General features: G+C 48.9%; 1 protein-coding gene across 1 annotated transcript in view; it reads left to right on the forward strand.

The window, feature by feature from the left end:
• LOC144943728 (inositol 1,4,5-trisphosphate-gated calcium channel ITPR1-like) overlaps positions 1 to 18,176 on the forward strand; it is a 152,009-nt gene that overhangs the window by 117,571 nt on the left and 16,262 nt on the right. Inside the window, exons 50-56 of the mRNA XM_078871507.1 lie at positions 2,299 to 2,474; positions 4,802 to 4,966; positions 7,870 to 8,068; positions 10,378 to 10,458; positions 11,722 to 11,861; positions 14,347 to 14,512; positions 15,491 to 15,651. Of these exons, the coding sequence (XP_078727633.1) occupies positions 2,299 to 2,474; positions 4,802 to 4,966; positions 7,870 to 8,068; positions 10,378 to 10,458; positions 11,722 to 11,861; positions 14,347 to 14,512; positions 15,491 to 15,651 (1,088 nt within the window). The remainder of the gene's footprint in view (positions 1 to 2,298; positions 2,475 to 4,801; positions 4,967 to 7,869; positions 8,069 to 10,377; positions 10,459 to 11,721; positions 11,862 to 14,346; positions 14,513 to 15,490; positions 15,652 to 18,176) is intronic.

The raw sequence follows: 18,176 nt of genomic DNA on the forward strand, positions 1-18,176 counted from the left end.
GAGGCAGGCTAGGGTTAGCTAGGAGGTGTGTCCTCAGATAGACGGGTGAGGGGGCCGATACCCCCTCAAGTGTGTATGTCACAACGTGTGGTGTTAATAAACCAGTGTGCCTCCAACTATCCGGTGTGAACGAGTCGTGAGCGTTACTACACTTGCTAGTTGAAGGTGCGGGGAAGAGAATGGATTGGCAATCGTCAGAACATGGACCGAGATGATTGGGGTTGTTGAGAATTGGCGTTGATAAGCACCGTGTGTTTGCACGACGTGTAAAGGTGAAACACCACGTGGCCACTATGCATGCCTGCCATTGTGGAACACTGCAGAGTCGTGCACAGTTTGTGTAGCAAGCTAAAGCACTCGCCCACTCGGATCCCCCTGTCCTACAAGCACAGTGCAATTCTAATACTCAGAAAAAAATACTTGCCTTTTATTCAACGCTCGCTCCACCTACCTGAGACTTGGGATCCTCTTTCAAGAAGGTCCTGCATTGCGAAGTTTCGGCCAGTTTCATTTGAAGAGTTTGGCATGTAGGAGGAAATGCCGGTACCTGGAGAAAACCCACCATACCTCCCGGGGGGATGAACACACAAAGGTCGCCAAAGATAGATTCACGAATCCGTTGCTGTGCTGGCCGCCTCCACGACCCGAGTATTAAAATACCTGGAATTCCTAGGCAGTCACTCGTCCATTTAAAATTTAACCAGGCATTGCCCGACTTGCTTGTCAAGAGTCTAATGTACATGTGAACTTCTTTCGCACCGTACGTAGCTAACCGCGCTAATCGGAGGTTGTGGTGGGTAGGACAACAAACTAAACACAAAACGCGTGCGTTCAGTGTGACATGGTCATAACGCTTGGCGTGGTGGCTGTGTGGCTTGGAGGTCGGATGAACGGAGCTGGCACCGTGTAAAGGTCCTGGGTTCGAATCCAGACCGCTGCCACCTGTGAGTAAGTGTATACATTGATGATGATCTCTGCCTGGTCGCCAATGACTGCACGGAGGGAAAAAGAAACATCCGGTAAAATGCTATAATTTGGCTAAATCTCATCTGAGGATGAAAAATATAAATTTGACCGTAATGTGGCCCAGACTGCTTGAAGGGATCGGAGGTAACTCCGTGTGATCTGTGCCGCTCTGTGCCGCTCTGCGCCGCTTCGTCAGACGATCCGAACTGACGACTCGTCTCTTGACACGACGCTGTAACAATGGCTGGACATCTGTCGAGCTTCAGAGCTCATTGGGTTTCTCCCAGGATAAATAAACCTGATAAGTGGAAGTTAAACGTGGAGGTGTAAACGCTCATTGTTATATATTAAGAGCTGCCCCTCTGTGTGTGGTAGTGGAAGTGTCACGGTTAGCGCACTGTGCTACGAACCCCTGTGACCCGAGTTCGATTCCCAGTCACGGTCAAAACCAGTGGCGATTCTCTTAGCCAGTCCTGGGCCTCCCCTAGGTCGACTCGTCCTCAAATGAGTACCTGGTGCAGTGTGTAAAACATCGCCACTGGGGAGACAAAGGTGGTCGAGCGTGGTGCTGGCCACCCACCCCCTCGTGTGCTGTGCCGGCCTTCATACAGCGAGGGGAAAAAAGTATTTGATCCCCTGCTGATTTTGTACGTTTGCCAACTTCACCGCATGAAAGGGACGATGGACGGGGCCATGTACCGTCAAATCTTGGGTGAGAACCTCCTTCCCTCAGCCAGGGCATTGAAAATGGGTCGTGGATGGGTATACCAGCATGACAATGACCCAAAACACACGGCCAAGGCAACAAAGGAGTGGCTCAAGAAGAAGCACATTAAGGTCCTGGAGTGGCCTAGCCAGTCTCCAGACCTTAATCCCATAGAAAATCTGTGGAGGGAGCTGAAGGTTCGAGTTGCCAAACGTCAGCCTCGAAACCTTAATGACTTGGACAAGATCTGCAAAGAGGAGTGGGACAAAAAAATACCTCCTGAGATGTGTGCAAACCTGGTGGCCAACTACAAGAAACGTCTGACCTCTGTGATTGCCAACAAGGGTTTTGCCACCAAGTACCAAGTCATGTTTTGCAGAGGGGTCCAATACTTATTTCCCTCATAAAAATGCAAATCAATTTACAACATTTTTGACATTAGTTTTTCTGTATTTTTTGTTGTTATTCTGTCTCTCGCTACCATTAAAATAATAGACTGATCATTTCTTTATCAGTGTGTCAAACGTACAAAATCATCAGGAGATCAAAAAGTTTTTCCCCTCGCTGTATAGGTGCTTGCCCCAACAGTCTAAGGCTATACGGGGCAATCTTTCTCTTTGGTGAAGGTACTTTGCCATTGAGCCTGTCCAGGCTGCTGTGGCTGGCCGTGCTGGTTGTGCTGGCGCTCGTGGTCCTCCTGCCAAGGCCTCACTCCGTCCGCGCCTTGGTCGTCGTCGTCATCCTCCGCCTGATCTTCTCCGTCGGCTGCCAGCCCATTCTCATCCTGCTGGGCACCGCCAACGTGAGCACGGCCAGGGCCCCCCGCCGCGTGAGCGGCCGCTGGGAAGTGGATCGCGACGCTGAATTCGGAAACCGCGGTCGACTAACGTTTACGTTGGCGATTTTCTATGGAAGGGGATGGACGTATGTATGTTGAACTTCTTTAGCACCGTACATGGCCAACAGCGATAACACTGGTCAACACACTTTTTCTGGCATAAGGTATTCCAACGTTTTTAATGTCATTTTGAGGTGCTGATTCCAAATCTGGCATCAGTTTTTGTCTATCACATCAGGTTTTTGAGATCTCAAATATTGCATTTTCAATCAAAACTGCAGAATAAAAATATTAAGTAAATGTGGATATCTACATCAAATTATATTCTAAACACACTATCCTAAAAATACAGCACCATATTTTAACACTAAAGCAGTCACTGACTCGCAACAACTTGCAATCATAAGAAGTGACCAAGTTAATTTCGGGTAAAATCAATGAAAATGGGGTATGCAGATAGCATAAAAATAATGCGATAGCAAATCTGAGATCACATTTGGAATCGGCACCCTGAAATTAGTCTAAAACAGCTGCAAAAGGCCAGGCCAGAAAAAAAAAAATTGACCAGTTGTAATCGGAGGTGTGGACGTGATGCTGCGAGGTGAATGACTACTTGATGATGCCATGTTAATTTATTGTAACGATATTTTTTTACCTCCCCATCGATTCAATTACTTTTTGAGATTTGCAGTCACAAATGTGGTGCAATCATATTTTAGTTATTTTACATTGCAGTGCATCATCGTGCCCTCTAGTGACTGTAGAGGTCGTGGGAAGCACTTCGTGTTTTTGGCATGGATTTTGTGGTCCGTACCCTTAGTTCTTTCGGTAAAGTCACGTAGGTAAAAAATGAAATTAAAATTAATAAAATAAAACAATAAAATCACGACGTTTCGGAGGCAACACAAGCTTCCGTCTTCAGGTTTCAATGCTGGGAGGCCACGTGGCCTCCCAGCATTGAAACAGATATTTTGCTGTGACAGTTTCACCTGAACACGGAAGCTTGTGTTGCCTCCGAAACGTCGTGATTTTATTGTTTTATTTTATTAATTTTAATTTCACTTTTTACCTACGTGACTTTACCGAAAGAACTAAGAGTATGGATCCTTGCAGTCACGAAAGCTTCAAATCTAGAATTTGTGGTCCGTGTTGAGAGCTGGGAGGTGATTAGATTGAGAACAGCATTTGGCAACGATGAGGACTTGAGATGCGGGCTTCCCTACATAACTAAATCGCCTTGTGCTGGCTATTGCCATGTTAATGTATGAGCAGCCCCAAAGATTTACACAGCCCCGCTCATAATTTATTTTAGAGCGTGCCACGTTCAACTTCGACAGGTTATCGAGATGAAGATTGGAGTATTCCGTGTGACGCACAAATGTCATGCCCTGTCAGGGTTCGCCATAGCTAATGTCGGTATTGAGTGGTATCAAAACTTGTTCTGGCCTTTTGCCCCCTAGGTATATTTCGATTTAAAGCTTTCGTGACTGCAGGGATTCATCTCTTTGGTTCTTTCGGTAAAGTCACGTAAAAGGGAAATAATAAAATAATAAAAATAAAACATAATAAAATAATTCTCACGATGTTTCGGCCACAACGCAAGCAGCCGTCCTCAGGTGAAGAACAGGTCTGTCGGAGAGACAGCGTCTGAATGAACACCACCAGGCTTGGCAGCGTATATTTAAGCTGGGTTGGAGGGGGAAAAGCGCCTTGACAAAGGAATTTGCATATCAAGAGGAATTTAGCATATTTATGGGAAATGCAGATATGGGATTAGTCACTGCTTGTGGAATGCGTAGGAGGTGGGCGGGGGGTTTCAAAGTCCTATTATGCCCGTGTATTATGCAGGATTAGCAGCATCAAAGGGAAGGGAGTAGGGTTAGCATTAATGTTAATAGTATGGAGCTGCAGCAACTAAACCACCACCTAAAAAACTAAAATATAAACTACATCAGTATCATCAGTATACTAAATATACTCTCCAATAAGCTGAGCTACTAACAGTAAGTCATACATTACAATTGTATGAGTGCCGAGTGCAACGCATAAACATTAACGCTGGGGATCCAAAGGCGGCCAGGCACTGGTGCTGGCCGCATCCGCCATAAGATGTGCTTTGCCAGTCTTAATAGGTGTCCAACAGTCTGTATGACATAATAGAGGTTTTTTGGGGGCTTAGATCACGATCTAACCCCCGAAAAAACCTCTATGGATGATATTGGTCGCGAAAGCCTACGCGTTAAGTCTGTATGGCTATACGGTGGAATATTTGCGCGTGTGTGTGTGCTCAGGTTCTGAACAAGGTCGTGTTCCTCGTGAGCTTCGTGGGAAACAAGGGAACCTTCACCCACGGTTACCAGGCGATGGTGATGGACGTGGAGTTCCTCTTTCACCTCTCCTACCTCATCATCTGCGCCCTGGGGCTCGTCATGCACGAGTTCTTCTACAGCCTGCTGGTCAGCCCACCGTCTCCCTGCCCACGGCTTTCTCGCATTCCTTCCACGCGTGCTCCTCGCACCCTCTCATCTCGCTCGTCTCTAGCTCGCATTCCAATTCCTTAAAATGCGAGCTCGGTGCGAGGTGCAGGGTCGCCGCCACTAGCCGAGTGCGCGGTAGACCGATGGAAAACGGGGGAAGCTCTTCCCTTTGGTTGTCAGTGCGAGTGGCAACTTTGCACTCAATTTTTTTACATTAATGTTCTTCGTATGTTGAAAAAAATGAGTTCGTACATTTAAAAATACATTTTAGGCTCTTCACATGTGACGATCAAATCTCGCCAACTGCTCGGAGGCACTTTTAATGGACTGGCTTGCTAGTTTGTTTTAGTTTTGTGCATGCTTCGTGGTGGTTGTAGGTGAGCATGCCCGACTTGTGCAACGAGGGCACTGCAGTGTAGGCTGGTACGAGCATTTTGTGAGATCTCTACTGCCCTAGGGAACTGTTGGTGGCATGCAGTTTTATATTCATAATTGTTTGTCCATTTTTATAAACAATCGCGGTACTACAGTAGGTTTTTTTTTAAAATCTAGCTTGGCAATTGGCGGTTAACGCAGAAGAACAATCCGTAACGTAAATGAATGCGCCATTTGGTGTTTTCGACAAGTTGCACGACCATTGGAAATTCGCGTCAATGCGATCGGAATTCCGCACCTTGTTGTGGGGGGTGCGGCGGTTGGCTCTGCGTCACGGAAATAATGGGGTCGGGGGGGGGGCATTGGGGGACTCAACTGTGCGCTTAAAGGAAAATGGACTGGTGCTTTGAGATGGGGTTTGGATTTTTTGAGAGTCGGTACACCTTTAGAAATGCATTTGACATTTATAATGAGCAGCAATCGCGGCGACTTTTTTTTGTTTTTCGACGGCTTGATTCCCAGCCACGGCTAGAATCGGTGGCACGCGATACCTGAATCTGTCCTGGCCACCTTTCTTCATGGTGAAGTTTGGTGGGCAAACAACCCACATCCTCATGACCAGCACAATACGGGGGAGGCTTTCATCCATCCAGCAGTGGATTGTCAAAGTGCTTGACCTTGGCTTCATCATGGAGTCCCTGAAGGGAGGGGATGTTGAAAAAGGTTTGAGAGGTGACCCTTTCTTGGAGGAAGTTTGAACTCTGGCAGGGGGCAGCACTTGGTCACGGTTAGCCACTTGAGTTTTCCACCCAGGTTCAGCGTGCCACCTGATGACGAATGTTTGTTTACCATGGCGAGTTGAAGCCTTTCAACGATATGACTTGGCGCACGCTTGCGTTGCCATTTAGCGGGCACGTGACTTTCGCATTGGTGCCCGCACGAATGCTCCGAAGTGACACGGTGTACTCTGTTGTTTTTCATTGAATGCTCGTCTTGCGCTGGTGCTAATCCTACGTCACCACCTTAGAATTCTGATTAGTTTCAAATGAAAGGAGTAAACGTTGCACGCGGTGTTTCGTGACTTCCCAAACCAATGTTCTTGTGAAATCATTACGGAAGCAATTTATCTGGGAACATTAACTGTCGCTTGTTGAACGAACCTGAAATCATCTTGGCCTGCCAAAAGAGCGAAAAAAAAAACATTTAAACACCTGAATTTTTTTGTTTGACTTAAAAGTTACACGATTGACTTGTATAATAAGCAATGTTCTGGGTACGGTGCTGGTAGTTGGTGATTGTTTTATATCAGGAGTGGACAAACGAATCCTTTAAAAAAAACATCTACATAGATTTTGCCACAACTGGAGATTGCAAAATATAATTCCGTTCATAAAGCGGGCAAAGGGACATTGAATCCAAATGTACAATTATTAAAGTTCACGGCTGACAAAATGATTTTGTTCCTCCTTGAATGGTTGAGTAAACGTAAATCAAAAATCTCGCACATTAATTCATGGGAGCCCAATGTCAATCCACTGCTGAAATGAAGGCCTCCACAATATCGCGTCTGATTTGGTGGGGGTTGTTTGAGCAGCTTGAAAAAGCTGAGGCCAAGGACCCACCAATTCTCGGGTATCGATCTGCCTCTGATGTTAGCCGTGCACAGGAATCGTCAAACTCGCAAAATCGCTGCTGCTGCACCACCACGCCATCTCCATTTTTACGTAGCATTTTGCCATCCTATAAATATTCGTGCAATTGTTTGACGACATGACGCTGAAGTGAAAATGTTTCTTCGCTTGCCATTAGGCATGAAGTTGTTCACCCTCTCCTCCAATAGCGATTCCATAAGATTTGTATAGGAAGCGGTATATGTGTTTTTATGAGCGCATGTCTGTGTAGAACATTTTAAGTTCCCTCTCCAGTTGTGTGTGTGTAGGTGTTCCCCAGGTAATCCAGTTTCCTCCCACACGCAAACAAAAACCTAGAAAATTGGATCTAGATCGTGAATTGAGGCTCTTGTAATAAAAAATGTCTCTGCCCTTCATGGACTCTTCCTGGGTAAGCGGACAATCGTCATTTATCGTTGTGGGAATTAAACTCGACAATTCACCTCGGCTCCTGCCATTTTTGAAAGTTCTATTCAAGAGTTCATTTCCTGTTGCTCCATTCGGCTCCCCTTGTCATTGTCTCCCTGATTAGCCCACAAGTAAAATTTACATAAACGATAAGACAAATCGATTCTCATCCACCCCACAATTTAGCAGTGGCGTGGTTGGCATTTCCACTGGTGCGGAGAATGACATGGGGAGGGGGGGGGACCCCCCCCAGTTTATGGGTGCCGAAGCAGTTGCACTGCCTACACGCTCGAATATCTACGCTGCTCCTTTGCCACAATTAACAGTGCGCATGACACATCTTATTTTCTTTCACTGACAACGCTGAGCGATTCCTTCCCCCCCCCCCTCCCCCCTTTCTGTTATTAAATCGCCCCTTGCCGCGGGCAGCTCTTTGACCTGGTGTACCGCGAGGAGACGCTGCTCAACGTGATCAAGAGCGTGACGCGCAACGGCCGCTCCATCGTGCTCACCGCCGTGCTCGCGCTCATCCTCGTCTACCTCTTCTCCATCGTCGGCTTCCTCTTCCTCAAGGACGACTTTGTCATGGAGGTCGACCGCCTGCCGGCGCTGACTGTCGACTCTCGGGGTACGCGACACTCCGCCGTCTCCCCCCAGACGTCTGCGCAAAAAAATGTTCTCTCCCTCGCCCCCCGCAGCGTGCCAGGATCGGGACGGAGTAATTGGAGAAGGTCGCCATCATGTTATTGCTCGCGGCCCACCCCCTCCCACCTATGACCTAATTCTCACCTGGCAGCAGCAGCAGTGGCAGGTTGCGGTGAGAATTAACATTAAATTAATGGCCGTGTCTGTGTGTGTGTGTTGGGTTTCACTTGACCATGGCTCTCGCTTTTCCTGCTCGCCCACAGCTATCGCTATTCTATTTATTTTACCTTGCGCACGTGGATTTTCCAGTGTCGTCTTGGACAAATAAGGCTGCTGCTTCTGCTGCTGTTCTCCATGGTGATGCGAGCGTGCCTCCCAACTATAGGCTGCAGTGCATTGTGGGTGTTTAGGCCTGATTTCTGCCGTTCCAGAGGATTTAACTGTGGTGCTTTGACCAGGGACGTGCGGTCAGGGGAGGCAGAGCCTCACCTGCCATACTCCAATGAAAATAGCTGTTACGAAAAGTAAAAAAGTAATAAATAAGATATTAAGATTTTTCACTTATCTTTGTTATAAATGTATTTTCTGTATGATTCCAATGATTGTATAGTGAAAATGTCACCAATGTGACCATGTATGTAATCATTACATTGGTGACATACCGCGAGAGATGGTAACAGGCACGTGCTTATTGCCCACGCTCCATCCAGTTTCTGAGGGGTTGCGCAATTGGAGGGGAGGCTGAGCTCGTCGCTGCCTCACCTCTCGTCTCTCCCTGTACTTGCAGCGGAGCTCCGCAGATTTGGCGATTTTGACTATCAAAATTATTGGAATCGTACAGAACTTATATTTATAACACGGATCACTGGAAAAATCTTAATTTTTATTTTAATATATTTTTCCTTTTCGTAACAGCTATTTTTATTGGAGTATGACAGGGTGAGGCTCTGCCTCCCCTGACCGCACGTCCCTGGCTTTGACCAACAGTTTCAAAAGTTAGTGGGGATTTCAGGCTTGTTTAATATTTACAACGTCAATCGTAACACCTGTGTAATGTGGTGCTTTTTAACGATTAACTAGGATTTACCATGCTTGTAAGAAAGCTGTGGGAGATGACTAAATTTGCTATTCGACTTGAATGAGGGATGCACAGAATGAATGGCGTTTGAGCCAAAGACGACACTGCCATTTGATGCCAAGTGCAATTTTAAGCATCGGTGGTGAAAGATTATTATTATTTTTTTCTGAACCGGTTAAAGTTTTTTTCACCTTCACCGTCCCTCCACGAGCGTAGTGAAGTATGGTCAAACGACCTCCGTGGCTGACACGGCGTGGAGAGGCCTTCGACCAGCAGTGAATTGACCAAAGCAATGTATATTATCATACATTTTGATGATGGGTAAGAAAGCTAAAAGGATAGCCCTGTCACTGCTCGCTCACCCCCCTGGCGGTGGAAGAGCCTCCACTAGAGGGAGGTCCACAGAGCCCCTCGAGAGTGATAATGTAATAAAGGTCGTTGAGGTGACTTCTGGAATCCGTCTTTTATTCAACTTGTATTACAGCTTTCCTTCACGCTGCTGACAGGCAGCATGAGAGGGACAGATAGAGAGAGACACGCACGTAGCCACGTGGCAACCCGGAGCCCCGCTCCCGCGTGGCCCCCTTTCCTGCATTCGTTCCCGTTCTGACCCCCGTGTCGTTCGTCTCCACCCCTATTTAATACCCGGGTCACGTGGTACGTTTCCACCAATCCTGGTTAGCCTCCATGGAATATTCCAGGCTCCCTCGTCAGCTCCCGGGACCACGCCCCTGACTCATCTCCCCATTGGCTGTGGCCAAAGCCAGCAGAACCAATCCTCTACTTACAGCTGTCAACCTTTCCATTACGTCAGGGCCACGCCCCTAGGCTTCCCCCCATTGGCTATAGACCAGGACCGGCAGAGCCAATAATCATGACGAGTTGTGATATGTCAGTGAGCCGTATATATCCTCACATTACACTAAGAATGTTCATTAAATAAAAATTGTCCTTGGGTGACCCAAAATACTTGCGGCTACAAAGGCCTTTATCTTCTTGGTTCTTTCGGTAAAGTCGCGTAGAAGGGAAATAATAAAATAATTATTTCCCTTCTACATGACTTTACCGAAAGAACCAAGAAGATGAATCCCTGCAGTCACGAAAGCTTTAAATCGAAATTTACAAAGGCCTTGTTATCGTTTTTGTTTGCTGGAGTGGAGCGAATGAATTGTTTGTCCTGTTTCATCCCCCCCTTTCCACTGTATTATCTCCAGAGAGTGACTTCTGTGACTCGGACAGCGGTAACTGTTCGGACACGACCCGAGACAATCTCTACGGTGATCCGCTGCACGGGGGTAACGTCCAACACCACCCACCAAAGCCGTTGTTTACACCAACCGGGGGGGTGGCTATAGGAATATATAAGTGTATTGAGCTTTAAGCATTCCTGCGGAAGCAATACGTAATCCTGGATATCCTCTGCGCATTGTCTTGACCCGTCAAGTGCAATCCGAGCTTAAACGCATACCGACATCGCTGAAGCCACATCCCTGCAGGACATTTTTTCTCATGGATATATTTTTTTAAAATATATTATTTGTGGTAGTAGCGTTATTGGAGTTGTCACGAGGAAGGAGGGCCTGTGGCCAAATTACCAGGAATGCGCTCGATCTCGTCGGATATCGGACGCCCAAGCAAAATTTGAGCCTTGGTTTTAGCACCCCTTGCTGTAACTGCCAGCTTCCCAGTCACATTCCAGCCTTTAACTACATTAAAACACCCTGGTATTCCCAGGCAGCTTACCATCCAGGCAATGGGGCTCAATCCTGTTTAGCTTTTTAAGATCTTATGAGAATGGGCACTGTTCAGGGAGATTTTGTTTCTAGGAAAATGTTCGTAGGCTAGCGCTTACTGATGAGCTAGGCTGGGGAAATGTTGTTTTATTTGGTTGTTGGCTTCAATTGTTAACGGGGCTGATGGACTCTGTATGCAATGCATGAGAACACGTTTGCCATTCTAGGGACGGTTTTTGGCACAAGCCGCCAGATGTCACGGTGTGGGCATCGCGTCATTTGGTACTGATTAATGAAGTTGCACGAGAACATTTTGTTGCTTTGCATCTTAACTGATAGCACACTTGGCTTATGATTTAAATATATATGAAAACAAAATACAAATCTCACCCCAGCGTAAACAAGTCTTGAGAGTATGGTAAGAAAAAATAGCCAAAGGTATGATATTGGGCCAGACCACAAGTTTGATCTGGCGTGTTATGTGTTCACGCAATCCGGATGGAGTGGTTGGTGGTGCACTGGTCATCACGATGCGCTACAATTCCAGTCACCCGAGCTGAATTCTCGTTCGTAGCCGAGTGATTTTTTTAAGGACCGGTTCTGGGCCTGTACTAAGCCGTCTCGACCTTTTTTAAACGAGTACTTGATGCGGGGTGGGGAGGGGGGGGGACACAAATGCGGCCAGGCATGATACTTTGATCTGGCCACACCACCCACCCACCCACCCACCCCCTCGTAACTCCGTGCCAGCCTCTATTGGTGCCCGCTTACGGCATTTGCCCCCAACGGCCCAATGAAGGCTACGTGTATCTTGTCTCCTCTCAGCGAAAGAGGACAAGAGGAGCGACGACACTGCCGTGGAGCGGACGTGCGACACGCTGCTCATGTGCATCGTGACGGTGCTGAACCAGGGCCTACGCAATGGCGGCGGCGTCGGAGACGTCCTGCGGCAACCGTCGAAGCAGGCACGCTCGCGACGCGCACGCTCGCGACGCGCACGCGCGCGACGCGCACGCGCGCGATTTTTACAAACGCGCACGTGGGCACGTGCACGTCGTCATCGCCGTCAGCCGTGATCAATCCGTCTTCTTTTTTTAGGAACGCGCAACGCTTTGTACGCGCGTGTCGTCTCGGCTGGCGTGCGCGATAGAGCTGCGTGTTCGCAATCGTGTCGGGGTTTGACCTTGGGGGGGGTTTGTGGTTGCGCTTCTGGTTCCCCCACCGCCTTGCGTGTCCCTGTTGGCCGTGAGGTGACCACGTGGCCACGTTTGACTGGGCACGTTTTACCCCACACTGCTTTGCGGTGTCCTACTTCTGCCGTGGCCACACACGATGTAGGGGGGGGGGGGTGTGATGTAAGTAAAAACAGTCCTTCACGGGGAGGGGGTTACGGTCGGGCCGCGGCCGTCGCGCGTTCTCAATTTATATTTTTTCTTTCCTCTCTCTCTCTCTCTTCTGAACAACGTCAGATGGGGATGGGGCAAGCGTGCGGCTAGAAGCGATGAGCACGTGTCAGGCGGGGGTGGGGGGGGGGCGGCGTGTGTTTTCACAGATGTGCGACAATATTGGCACTGACCTGTGGGAACACTGAGTACGGGCGCCGCTGCCGCCGCAAAAATCTCAAATAAAATTGTTTCGATTTCCACGCCTGAAAAATGCACACGGCTGCTGCTGCTGCAGATCTTGGCATGCGTGTTGCACATTCGCACTTTTGGAAGGTGTGGTGGTGGTGGTGGTGGGGGAGATTCCATTTTTGCTCGTACTCCTTTGTGGCGAGCAAATTGTTTGTACACACCATAGATCGTTGGAGGGGGTGGGGGGGAAAGACATTTCTCAATGATGAATGGGACTCATAGGTTTTACCGAAGCGTTGTTACGCTGTGATTTAGTGGAGTGTTTACGATTTGGCAAAAATAGACCGGCCTTGAGTGTGTGCCTGTAGTTTTAATATTTTTAATTCTTCCTGCACCGCACTTTCCAAGATATATGTCAAAGGGTAAAGGTGCAGCCCTGCAATTGCTCGCTTGCGCCACTGCTGATGGAAGGGCCTCCACTGAATGGAGCTCTCGAGCTCCCCCAGAGTATTTTGTTCCACGCTGCCTGCCCTGGACGCCCTGGACTTGCGATATTTTTGTGTGGTTTTTGAAATAATTTCGGCCCTTGTAGGTGTCTGTGGCATAGCTCAGAGTTGGCACGGTTGCCTACGTAAGCCACAAGAATTTCAACATCCGTACAAGTCCACAAGAACCGCTTTCCAAAATATACATGCGGTGTCCTCGTATTATTGTGGGCGGGTGTATTGACAGACGAACCCTTTAACCAAGCCTACGTGTTAAACTGAAAGCAGCGTTGGTCGTTCATTCTGAGATTATTTTTTTTTGCAAAGAATGGGGAGTGAGACGCACCTGCTTGAACGACTTTAAAGCCAGCTGCAGCAGGTGGGACTCCGTGGCATCTTTGACCCAAATCTACGTGCCTACCTCCGTGCGTGCGGGGATTCTCATTTTCTCAGGCAAGTTGACGAAGCGTTATTCGGCCACACTGGCACCCGTTAAGCGTCTTGAGACTTTGAGAGTCCCTTGCGAATAAATACTTAACTGTTGTTTAGCTTGCGCTGATTTGCAACGTACGTTTTGTGGATGTAGTTGATGGAAATCCTTATGCAAACACGTTTCGGCAATAACGACGGGAAGTAATAGTTGGCAGAAATATTCCACCTTCCATTTTTAAATAACTACTCCAAGGCAAATTTCGATTTAAAGCTTTCGTGACTGCAGGGATTCATCTTCTTGGTTCTTTCGATAAAGTCACGTGACGCCGTCTCCCCGACAGACCTGGTCTTCACCTGAGGACGGCTGCTTGCGTTGTGGCCGAAACGTCGTGAGAATTATTTTATTATGTTTTATTTTATTATTTCCATTCTACGTGACTTTACCAAAAGAACCAAGAAGATACTCCAAGGCACCTTGCAATGAGTCTACACTTATGCCATGCTCGCAATGTATTCTTCAGTCAATATGCATGCACTTGTCACACGCACCCACGTCTCGTGAGCCTCACAATAAGCTTATACTTGACATCATCATAAAGTGTCGGTCCACTGCTGGATTAAAACCTTCCCCGCACCATGTCGGGTTGTGAGAGGTGGGTCGCCATTCTTGACCACGTTTCTCATTGTGGTTTGGTGGTGGGAGCGTAGACTTTGCAGCACACACAGTAGAGAACTGCATTGTGTGTTTTTCGTTTGTCCTTCCCCCCCCCGCACCTCCCGATTTATCGCGGTTGTCTTTGTGTACGGTGCCATCGAAGTTCAACATCCATACGATGCAAAGGCTCTTGGGTACTCTCCCGTTGAAGACCGTGCGGCTGCGAGTCTCGACCGGAGCATCGCGTAACGACGTGCGCTCGTGTCCCCCCCGGTTTGCGCACATGTGCCGCCTTGCCGTCTAGGAGCCGCTGTTCGTCGCGAGAGTCATCTACGACCTCCTCTTCTTCTTCATCGTCATCATCATCGTCCTGAACCTCATCTTTGGGGTCATCATCGACACGTTCGCCGACCTCAGGAGCGAGAAGCAGAAGAAGGAGGAGGTGCTCAAGACCACCTGCTTCATCTGCGGTAACCATCGCCCTGCAGCATCCGCAGGCGGAGAGCGGCGGTGCAGCGGCCGGCACGCGCTCGCACTGTGACACTCGGCGACCCTCGGTAATGTCGTCCAAATCAACCGGCAGGCAGCAGAAAGCCGGATTGAGATGCCGCTTGGAATGGAAGACGAATTGGTTTCGCGCTCTGCATTAACGGTGCAACGGCACTCCCCGCTTGCCACTACTATGGAGCCATTCGTGGAAATTGCACATTGCTATGGTGGGGGGGGGGGCGAGACGCTCCACATCAGAGCGAATATAGATAAGCCCACACTTTATTTTGCTCATGCTGGGGAGATGGAGCAGATTCGACCTCCTACCGGGATTTTAATTGGCAACCTTCGGCCAAAGTCCTATCGTGTTTCCACTGAGCCATCGGACCAGCCGGCGGCGATGCCGAGCCCCAACTTCTTTTTATAGGGAGATGCAGTGCCAATGGAAACCAATAGCTTTTGACGAGATTTGGGTGTACTGTGCGCTTGGGGCTGTTTTGAAGCGAGTGTGAAGCTTAATTATCGAATAAATAAAATATATTTTTTATGAAGGTTCAGGGGCACTCGTAACGTGACCGCATTCTTGTATTAAAATGCATGGCAGCTACCTTGCAGTGATGTGTGTGTGTGTGAACTTCTTTCGCGCACTATACCTAACCTACCGCGCTAATCGGAGGTGCGGTGATATCACGAGCGAGCAATAATCACGTGCTGGAGGGGAATCGAGGGAGAAGGTTTGGGGGAGTGTGGAGTGGATTGGAGCGAGACGAGAGGGGGAGAGAGAGAGAGAGCAGTGATGGGCTGGAGGAAGTATAGTGGTCTAAAAGTGGAAGAGGTAGGCTGGGGCGCGAGTCCACGATGATTTGCATGATCCACCAATCCCACCCAGCAAAAGCTTTGCTTCACAAGTTGAACTCCCTACCCCTCCCCCCCCCCCCCCCACCTCTTTTTGACCGCAGGCCTGGAGAGGGACAAGTTCGACAACAAGACGGTGTCGTTCGAGGAGCACATCAAGGTGGAGCACAACATGTGGAATTACCTCTACTTCATCGTGCTCATCAAGGTGAAGGACCCTACCGAGTACACGGGGCCCGAGAGCTACGTCGCACAGATGATCCGGGTGAGTCTGGCCATGTGCCCCTCCCCCACCTCGGCACGATCGAGGTCTCGCTCTCTCTCTCTCTCGGCGGAGAGAAATCGACAACTCTGCGTTCGTGTGCATTTTTCCAGCCGCCCCCCCCCCTACTCCCCGTTTCCTACTGATCGTGGTGCCCATAACTTGGTTGCCACACAGGGGTTTGTGGGGTGTCCCCTACGATACGAAGGGGGTAAACACATGGATTGTCTTTTAAACTTCAGTTTTTGTGTGCGTAGTGTACAGCCGTTTTGTCAGTCCACTGTTGCGCGAGTTATTCGATCGCTACTTCGCCGTACTGGTCAGCGTGCGGGTCTTTTTGTAAAGACGCGGAGCGCACTAGTCCCGCGGTTAGCGGTTTTCCGTTAACGTTTCGTCTCCCATAGGGGGACCCCCCCCATGGTTTCGACGAACGTTAACATTTGAACGATATGTTTACGTTACGCACGCGGTTGCCAATTTCAACCAATCGGAGTGCTTGTAAGTGGCACTGGGCATGTCTTGGCCAATCGGCGATGTCCATTTATTAGTGTTTAGATCTCAACTGGCTTGGTTTACATTGTTTTCTGTTTTGGCAGTGGAACATTTAGCGTCCGTGGATCAGATTAAACACGTTAACCCGAGGGGACTACTGTGTAAGACGTGGGAGGAGCGTACAAGTGCAGTACGACAACGGATTTTGCTGCACTGACATCTGCCGCTCGCAGCCTATAACACCTGGGGTTTACATGGCGGTCGGTGATGCAAGCACCATCCTGGCTCCGCCTCGCTTGTCTTCTGAGATCAGACAATGGGGGGTATATTGTGAGTCTCAGGTTAGCACTGCGGGTGTCTTTTGTGTGTGCCGAGCGTCACCTTCCAGCGACGGTTCGAAGGCAGTGGTGGCGCAGTGTCTCCGTCGCATGCAGCCAGCGTGCGTGCGGCGAGTGTCGGTGCCGAGTTGGCGATTGCCAGTTTTAATATGAATAACTGGTGGAAGGGGGTCGCGACCTCCGTGGTGCGGAGGCCTGCCAAGCGTTGCGTGCTGCGGGCGGCGGCGCTGTGGATGTTTGCGAGGTGCGGCCGTGCGTGCGGTGGCGGCTGGCACGCTGCGCGTGATGGGTCCCCCGTGGGCAGGCATGGGACGGGCGTCTAGACCGAGGAGAGGCGCGCACTTTTTATAATGCGGCTCGCGTCAATAGACTTTTCTTATCAGCCTATTGGCATTTCAGGCCAATGATTCAAAGTGTCGGTGTTGTCATCGCCTAAAGCATCGCCACCGCAATTAAATTAATTACAAAACTATTTTATTTCACACGGGCAAGGCCCGCTGAGCCATGTAGCTCGCTTTCAATAGAGACCTGGCTACAAGTCGTAGCTCAACGAAGTGGCTTATCATGTAGAAATTTATAGCAGCCAAATCCTCTTGATAAACGTGTACCGTTTCTAATTGTGGAGGGGAATAAACTGCAGGACCTGGAGAAAAATCCACATGACCCCGGAAAAAAAAAACTTGCGAACTTCAAATCTACAAGTGTCAGGATCGGGATCAAACCCACAACCTCCTGTATACCAGGCGAGGCAGTTAACATCTCCTAGCCACCGCGCCACCTCGCATACCCTCGCCCAACACGGCACTTTCTCACTCTGATACTGGGGGTGATGCTCACCACGTGACGGGTGAACTGCTTGCTATCCCACCTGCGCATTCGGTCCCGTGGGCAGGCGGGCGACCATAAAAGCCATTTTGAATCTCGCTGCTCGCTGCTCGCAAAACGAAGCCACAAGCCCCCTCCAGATAGTGCCTCGGTCTGACCGGGCAACTTGCATCAAGGAACTTTGCTTTTCGCTCCCAACACAGAGCGGCGCCAACCTCCTAAAGTGTTGTTCCGCAGCTGCGTAAGTTTCGACCGTCGTGCCGTCTGGCTGTACCGATTTTAATGTTTTGCGGGTTGTGTAAAATCGTTCCGAGCACGTGGGGGTGGTGACCGTCTTTTGTTGGATGGTTTATGCACCTTGACGAGATCGGCAAGGTATTGTGGTTCATTTGTGACTCCCGTAAGCTTGTGTGTGTGCTCTGTAGACCAAATCAATGTTGGTGAAAACGGTCTGATTTTCATTGACTAGACAGAACTAACTCGAGCCTTTTGCTGGTGCTATGTGAGTGCTATAGCTGATGCTCATAACTGCATTGCAGGTGATGATTATGGATGGCACCGATGTTCCAAAGTTTTCCACTTGTATTGTTGCCTTTAGCCGGGTTGACACGAACGATCTGTGAGGCACACAAATCGCTCTCAATCACGTTCCTTATTTTCTTGCTTTATGTGGATGTTCTCCGGTTGCATACGGTCAAATGTTTTGCTTGTTACACTTGCATGCCAGCGATTGTGGTTGTATTTACTTCGATGTTGTACTTGGTTTTGACGTGATTTTCTTTTAATTTTTGGTGATCAAGGGGACCCACTCTTGCAATTAGACTCGTCCTTGTCGCCCGAGTCCTCTCTCCATGAAAATAAAAAAATCCACCC

This window comes from Lampetra fluviatilis, chromosome 32 (assembly GCF_964198595.1).
Source record: "Lampetra fluviatilis chromosome 32, kcLamFluv1.1, whole genome shotgun sequence".
Lineage (NCBI taxonomy): Eukaryota > Metazoa > Chordata > Hyperoartia > Petromyzontiformes > Petromyzontidae > Lampetra > Lampetra fluviatilis.